Source organism: Fomitiporia mediterranea, assembly GCF_000271605.1.
Source record: "Fomitiporia mediterranea MF3/22 unplaced genomic scaffold FOMMEscaffold_1, whole genome shotgun sequence".
NCBI classification, from domain to species: Eukaryota; Fungi; Basidiomycota; class Agaricomycetes; order Hymenochaetales; family Hymenochaetaceae; genus Fomitiporia; species Fomitiporia mediterranea.
The window spans coordinates 4,504,720-4,512,687 of record NW_006760386.1 but is presented as its reverse complement, the minus strand read 5'-3'; the positions used below and the strand labels follow the sequence as shown (position 1 = coordinate 4,512,687).

Sequence of the window (7,968 nt, the reverse complement as noted above, 5' to 3'; positions counted from 1 at the left end):
ATTCTATAAGAAATGTCATGATAGTTATTATATTATTTATATATTACTGTTAATGTTAATGTAAATTTACTTGAGTATAAAGAGTATACACTGTATACAGGGGGGGACCAAAAGTTACTGAGTCATGTTTGGATAAAATGAATTGAGAAATTCTCAATCAGAATTACCAACTTTATCCCCACATGACTCAGTAACTTCTGGTACCCCTGTAGTAGAGTTTCACATGTATACATATACACATACACACATATATTGAGTGTATAAAATATGCATGTATGTATATAATTGGAAGGAGTATACAATATGGAAATTATGTATCATATACAGTGTATAGTATATAAGTTTTCTACAAAATAGTATATTTAATTTAGTGAATACTCTATAATATGTCTACTGTGCATATATACACTATATTCATTAAATGAAACGCTTAAATACATCTTATTAATAATTTCAGGGCTTCTGTATATTCACTGCCAGTTCAATGTATGTTGGGACACTTCATGTGTACACACATACATATAAATTACACCTGTATTTTTTGGGTCTTGGTACCCTTACATTAAAGTTTGTATATGTATACACAATGGTGCAGAACCCTACTGCGTGGCCGTAGATGTTATAATTTATAATTTGCAATTCGACTCCAAGCAAGTTTGTTGATTATTTAAACCGACTCGTTGACGCGTAGCAGTCATGTGATCACAATCGCCCAATATCCGCCATGCCTTCACGAAGTTGCATCCAAACTTGCATCAGGCTATCATCTTGCATAACTTAACGTGACTGTAGCGCACCTGAATCGACTGGAACCAGGAAAGAGCACATGTCAAAGGATTAGCCATCTTCCAGCGTGGAAAACGAGTCATCAACAAGATGAACTCTTATCCAGCCGAGTTACTGGTGCAACTTGCGCCCGTCATGTTTGTGTCGGGCTTGGATAGCTTGAAGCAACAAGTATCGAGTACCTCCAGCAGCGATGAAGCACCCACCACTCCGGCGACTCCGGCGACTCCAATGCCGAAAAGCGCCAATTTCTCCGACCAGTTCGCTGCGTTAATAAACCGGCTACAAGATGTGCTCAGTGTTCAACGGAAACCTGCAATATGGGTGCCAGAACAAGTGAGAAAGGGCAAGACATTCCAAGTTGTCTTCGTTGATAAGGCGCGTCCAATTAATTTGATGAAAGCAAGTGTGAGCCGCTGATCGTACCAAAGACAGTACAATTCCCTCCTCGAAAGATACCAGACCCGACATCCTCTCTGCCCCCACATTCTCCGTTATCTCCGCTTCACCCATCATCTCCACTTCACCCAGATGGTCTCATAGCACCCATATGGATCCGTAAGCATACATCGCTTGTGCCATCCGTCTTCGTCTTGTTCCTCCGCCTCTTCGAGAATCCAACTCCAGTCACTGTACCTCGTTCGCCGCTCGAGCCGGACGGTCCAGATGTCGTAAAGGATAAAGAAGAAAGGGAGAAGGAAGATCGTCAACGTGACACTGAACTCGCTCGAGAAATTGCTGATCGGAAAAAGACCACTAACGAACGTGGCATGAAGTTGACGGTCGTTCTACTTGCCAGCCGTCGCATGCTTGATGATCCGACACTTGACGGACGACTGACTTTCATTCGTCGGACTAGTGGTCTCGACTCACGTGCAGCCCTCTTCGTTCTTAGCCCTGTGTCTCCTTCAGAGCTAGCCGACTTTGTCAAGAGGTGAAAATAGTTCGTAATCTCAACGAAGTTCTTTTAACTGACTTGTTTGACAGTATTCAACAAGCACTCTTCGATCCTGCTATTGAATATTATACCTCACATGCAAAACGTGTTCGGCGAAAGCGAAATAGACATGCGCAAGCCTCCGTTCCCGCGCATGGCCTTGCACCGGCCGCTCGCGCTCTTCCTCTTCGACCAGAGGGTTGGACTGTTCGTTATGAATACAAAATGGCTTGCTTTGCAGAGTTCCGCGGGGAAGAAGAAGTTGCATTGAAGTATGTGTTGCCTTGTGTATGGATGGCTAACCGCTTACACTCAAACGGCCGTTATTTGTGTATCATGGAAGGCACTACCAGGATTCGTATTCGACTCTTGAAGGAATGTTTACATCTCCATCAATCCTCCTGCCCAGAACAAAACGATGGGCAGAAGCGAAAGTACTCGCTGATTCGATGAACATCAAGGTATGTCTGTACCTGCATCCTCGCTAATCCTACTCATGTCTTCTGTACAGATCTGTAAACTCTTCCTGTATAATGCAGAGCACGCGCTTGCACTTTCTCAACTGAACTCACACATGAGACGATTTTGCGATCTCTCGGCTCGTGTGTGGGGTATCGATGAAGACACGTACGAATTCTGGAGCTGGGTTGCCCGACAGTACGCCATTCCACTCGTCAAGGCATCCTTTGCTCACAGATAACCTAGATACCGTATTTTCGCAGAACTGCTCGAACAGGGAACTCAATTTGGTCTTACTGTTCCTACCCACGTCCCATCGGCTACTACCAATGCGTCCACGACGACAGCCCAGCCCCAGCTAGAGCTGGAAGCATTACGCGCCCTTGGACTCAATCCAAACACCGCGCTCATGCATCCCGGATTTTACTATTATTTTGCTGCAGAATGTACCGAGAGAAGGCGTTTACGTTTCCTGCAAGCCCTTGAGGGAGAGGTTGGTATTTTGTACGCATCTATAAGATAAACGCTGATATCTTACTACCGATAGTTAGCGCAGGGTAGTGTCTCACAGGCACCAGGATTCCAGAACGAGAAGAAAGTTGACCATCTAGGAAGTATCCTCGAGGTATCAACCGTCTTTTGAGTTTATATTCGGATTGTTCGTTGATTTTTTCCCCTGCGGTAACTTAGTTGTACACGAAAGCCTACGAGCTCTTCAAAAAGTACAGTGCACTACTAACAACCTTGCAGAATCAAATGAGTGGCCGATTCACGCTGTCCATTGCCTACCGCATTGCGCAAACGTACTACGAGTCGGGTAAATACGACATGTCCGTCAGGTGAGGATATACTTCCACTGGGATTCCCTAGGCATGGCTTGACAGATTTACTTCTAACTCCGAAGGTTTTTCGAACGCATAGCACGTACGTACAGCCGCGAGAAATGGGGTGCTTTACTGCAACCTCTACTAGCGACATGGTATGCGTGCGCTCAACAGCTCGGGGACGTCGAGATGAGCATTCGTCTGTTAATCGAAATGGTTGCTAGAGGCGCTTGTACGTATTTTCGCCATACCGAATGTCCAATTAATCACACCGACATTTGGTGCAGCTCCCCGAATAGACACAGAAGATGACGAGGGGACTCCTGCGGAGGATTTACATGCAGTCCTGAAAGTGAGCATCCACCAGGACATCGTTTGAACATGCGAATGTGATTACTTACACCTGACGTTTATCAGAGCACGGTGCCTTCACCAGATGAGGCCCTCGTGGTTGACCTGACTGATAACGAACCGCTGTGTATGCTCCCTGTTTTGCATGTATTTTTTCTTGTGCCTATCTAATTAACACGCGGTTCCCAGTCGATTGTTCTGTGATTTTCTGGGCACCAGAGATCAAGCTCGATGAACGGGTTGCCTTTCAAATAAACCTCAGTGTTCCACAAAATGTTATCCTCTCGGAGGTACCAATTGACGCAGTTAAGATATTCTTATCAGATGGCCGCACGTCGATCACTTTGCGACACCTCGCCTCGGAGAGCGATGTGGATGCCAGCCAAGACAAACGAGGTGAAGAGAAGATAACGCGAGTCGACATCGGACACTTAGCGCTTCCAAATGTAGAAGGAAAGGAAGCCGATGCAAACCTAACATGGCGAAGTGGGTCAACAATTTTCATAGTCGGAACGTTTTCGTCGGAGATTCCGCAAGAGCTAAAGGTGCTTCTCAATTCTGATGACGTTGCGAAAATACTAACACTAAATTTTCCTCTCTCCAAGTTTACGAGGGTCACAGCATTCATTTCTGAAGGGAAATGGAACATTGAAGTGCCCTTTAGCGTAACTCGCCGGAGAGACGTACCGCTTGTTAGCCCGAAATGGTTGAGTTCAAGAGTATCACAGCCCCCGCAATACGTTGCAATTCGACGAGCAAATGTCTCTTCTGTCATGTCTGTCCACTATTCTATCAATTACTCTGCGTGCAAGATAAACTGAATGGTGTTTAGTGTTAAGCATCGCCCTCACAGGGTAGACGTCGCCATCTCTCACCGCGATCCAGCATACTTAGACGAACCATATCCTATAAGTATCGATGTGACCAACAACGATGACAAAGAGTTAGAATTCTCTTTAGATGTCTTGTTACAGCCAGGAGATGATGATTCTGGTAATTCTGGCTGCCACTACAAAGCTCATGAAGTCTAACTTTCCATTTCCAGTCAACCATATCGCCGCTGAGGAAGAGCAGTCGTCTGGTCTTATCAAAGGTATATCATTTGGGAAACTGCACCCCGGTACGACGGCCTGCAAGACACTCCACCTTATGAGCTCAGGTGTAGCTGGTGAACGCATGATTGATGTTTCCGTCCAATCACAAACAATTTCTCCGCTATCAAATGTCGATCCAGGTGCACCAGAGCCTCGCATGGAAACGAGTGAAGTCCTTCAGACAATTGTTGTGCCCACTGTTGCACCATTCGTCGTTGCTCATCAAACGACTTATGCTCGCCGTACTTCTGCGGGCCCAGGACCCGCCAGTCTTTCGGCGTTTGATCCGGACCATTGGGATGACAGCCTCGGTGGACGTGCCACAGTTACGACTATCTTTGAATGTGTGGAGTGTATTGGAGCCAGTTGTGTACTGATCGACAGCATGAAGCTTCGGACAGAGGAGAACTCGCACTCCAAGCTTATTCACTGTTCTTTGGATGATCAGGATTTCCCCTCGGGTAAGATCTTCGTAATATATTTAGCGCTCGACTTTAAATCATTACTGTCCATTAGAGTTGCTGCCAGGCGACCAGTACTCCGTCACATGCGAGCTAAGTATCGCCCCTCCTGACGACATCTTCGCCGATCCAGAGACGACTCTAGACAAGATAGGAGAATATTCTTTTATTTGGAGAAGGTTTGACTCGCGCCCTCCCTCACAAGCTCCGCAAACTTAGTATATTTTATTGCAGACTTTCTAATATTGGTAAACCCGGTCTACCTGCGTCAACTCGTCTGTCCCTTCCTCCCTTGAAACCACCTTCAGACGGACTAGTGGCTCTTCTAAACGCTCCTCCACTCGTCCATCTGCACCAGCCCTTCCTTCTTGAGCTAATTATTCGGAATCACCATCCGACTCGGTCCGCATGTCCCATACTTTCTTTGGAGCTCGAGCCATCAGAAAGTTTCGTCGCCGCCGGCATCCGCAATGGAAAGCTTCCGACACTTATCCCTGGCGCAGAAGAGAAAATCATATGGCAGCTTATTCCCCTAGAATGCGGACCTGCGGTTCCACTTCCGAAAATCAAAGTCACCGATCGGCGAAGGACTGTTGAGGTGCCGGAGAGTGGGGCTGAGAGACCACCACAACAGGAACTGCCCTCTGCAGGCGATGAGATCCGAATCGTCGATGTGAAGTGGGATAGGAGGATATCAGATGGCTCCTATATTCCGACAGATGGGACGGAGCAACCGGCCGATGGATTAGGAGTCACTCGGGCTCAAAACTCGTCGGACAAACGCTTCACTATCATTGTTTCTCCTGCATAGTAATCCCCGCTTATGAGCGCTGCATGAATTGTAAGTTCGACTAAACGAGAACGACGCCACTGTTCCGATAATTTTGAAATACTCTCAGGCTTTGATTTTGAATTCTTTTAATTATAACTATTGTAAAAAAGGTTACGAGCGGCTACCCAGGGACTCGGAATCAGACACGCTTTCATCGCATTATTGGCTACCCTGAATACTAAGGACAACCCACCCAATTGTCAGTGTATTAATACGCGCATGGTTCAGTCCGTTGGCAGACTTCTCCCATCACGCCAAGAGTCCTAGGCCACCTTTGGTAAGGTTATGCATATGGACAAGAGAAGTTGTGATAACGAGAGGTACTGTAATTGGCCCTTATCTGATCACGTAATGAGTGGTATAAAAAGTGGGGCATTAGTACCTTCAGAATACATTCCCTATACCTCCGAGACCCATCTACTTCACGTTGAACTACTCGTACTGAGATAGCACTCTAACAATGGCCTGCCAGTGCAACTGTTCTTGCGCGTAAGTCTGACCTTCATCAATACTCTCACTGCAATTTCGCCTCATACACCTATTTCCTCAGGAACTGCTCGTCCAACAGCTGCAACTGCAGCTCGAACTCGTGCTCATGCAGCAAGGTGCGTATCCACCATCAGTCCCTTCAATATGACATAGCCGAGAGCTCAACGGAACGCACTGTCATTATAGTAATCCACCAGACCAGTGTAAAGCCCGTCTCCGAGCTGAGGGTTTAGAATCGACTCCGAAGAAACGTATATGGATCAATAAAAAACCATCACATTATTAGTCTCGGACTTAGGATATGTTTGGATGTATATGTCGATGTTCTCATGAATCTCTCTGTACTGCGCTCAAAAGTCCCCCAATAAATCTGAACTTTTTAACAAGCGTAGCGGGAGTGCCCCTCGTACTCTCTCTTATTGAGACATCAAGCGAGTATCTACCTTATATACTACATAGTGAAGTCCGATAGTCCGAGACATTCCAAGTGCAGTAATTCTAGAAAAGGCAATAGGGGATTTCCTGATCCAGAGTGCAATCTAATACTCCCCTTCAAGCATTAATTAAGAACTAAGACTGTATACCTAATAGTTTGTTTAGATGCTTGATTTGTGGAACATGGAGAGCCTTCATAAGGATGTCTGCTAATTGGTTCTGCAATTGAACATAGCATACATTAATGTAATTGTTTTGAATGTAACATTGTACAAAGTCTTTTTGTAAATCAAGATGTTTAGTGCAAGTATTGTGCATTATTTTGTCAGACTTTACAGTCTTTATTGCACCTTGATTATTGCAATAAATCATAATGGGTGCTAATTCAGTCTGCAGTACTTCTTCAGCAAATCGTTTGAGCCAAATGGCTTCTTGAGTAGCATACACCAGTGCTTACAACTCTGCTTTGTAAACAGATAGTGGTACCAGATTTTACTGTTTGCTTGACTAAGATATGGTTGATTTAGCTAATTGAAAGATGTAGCTGTTTATTACTTTATGTCCTTCTGTCATTTGTCTGTCTGCATCACAATAGCCTTGTAGTTTTAAGGCATTTGTGCTTCCAAGTTGAAGCCAACAATTTGTTGTGTATTTTAAATATGCAAAGCAATGTTTCACTACTTTGTAGTGATGCGTTTGGGGCTTTTGTAAGTAGCATGCTAATTGCCCAGTAATATAAGATATGTCTGGCTGTGTGCAATCTGCAACATATCTTAACAATCCTACCATATTCATGTATGGCATTGTTTCATTATTACTTTCGTTTGTATCATACATATTGTTTGTATTGTTGGATAGATCTATTCCAGGAGTAATAGGTGTTTGTAGTGCCTTTTCGTTTTCAAAGTGGTAACACTTGATTATACTTTCAATATAATGCTTTTGCTGTAAGCTAATTGTTTGTTGAGGTCTATCTCAGCTTATTTCAATACCAAGTAGCTAATGTATTTTGTTACTGTCAGTAAATGCAACATATTGTCTTAATGCATGTTTAAATGCTGTTATTATAGCAACAGTTTTGCTAATAATTGTAATATTGTTGATGTACATAAATGTTACAAGAATTGTTTTATTATTTTGTTTCTTGTAAAATACAGTATGATTGTAATTAGCTCATTCTAATCTGATCTTAAGCAGTAGTTTGGTAATCTTCTTGTACTATTGTCTACCTGCTTGTTTCAATCTGTATAATGCTTTATTTAAGTGTAATGCCTGTCCAGGTTTAATATCTGTAAGTAGT

At 44.1% G+C, this 7,968-nt stretch overlaps 1 protein-coding gene across 1 annotated transcript; it reads left to right on the top strand.

The window, feature by feature from the left end:
* Nucleotides 1-746: 746 nt before the first annotated feature.
* FOMMEDRAFT_138064 (uncharacterized protein) lies at nucleotides 747-5,723 on the top strand (the record flags this gene model as incomplete). The annotated part of the gene is made up of 17 exons (XM_007261899.1): nucleotides 747-1,164; nucleotides 1,218-1,720; nucleotides 1,774-1,995; nucleotides 2,067-2,184; nucleotides 2,235-2,380; nucleotides 2,429-2,675; nucleotides 2,730-2,807; nucleotides 2,873-3,021; nucleotides 3,087-3,238; nucleotides 3,306-3,358; nucleotides 3,424-3,484; nucleotides 3,547-3,902; nucleotides 3,963-4,132; nucleotides 4,190-4,350; nucleotides 4,403-4,912; nucleotides 4,968-5,091; nucleotides 5,147-5,723. Exons 1-17 carry the CDS (start codon nucleotides 877-879, stop codon nucleotides 5,721-5,723), a joined length of 3,915 nt encoding a protein of 1,304 aa, XP_007261961.1. The 5' UTR covers nucleotides 747-876.
* Between the last annotated feature and the right edge of the window lie 2,245 nt (nucleotides 5,724-7,968).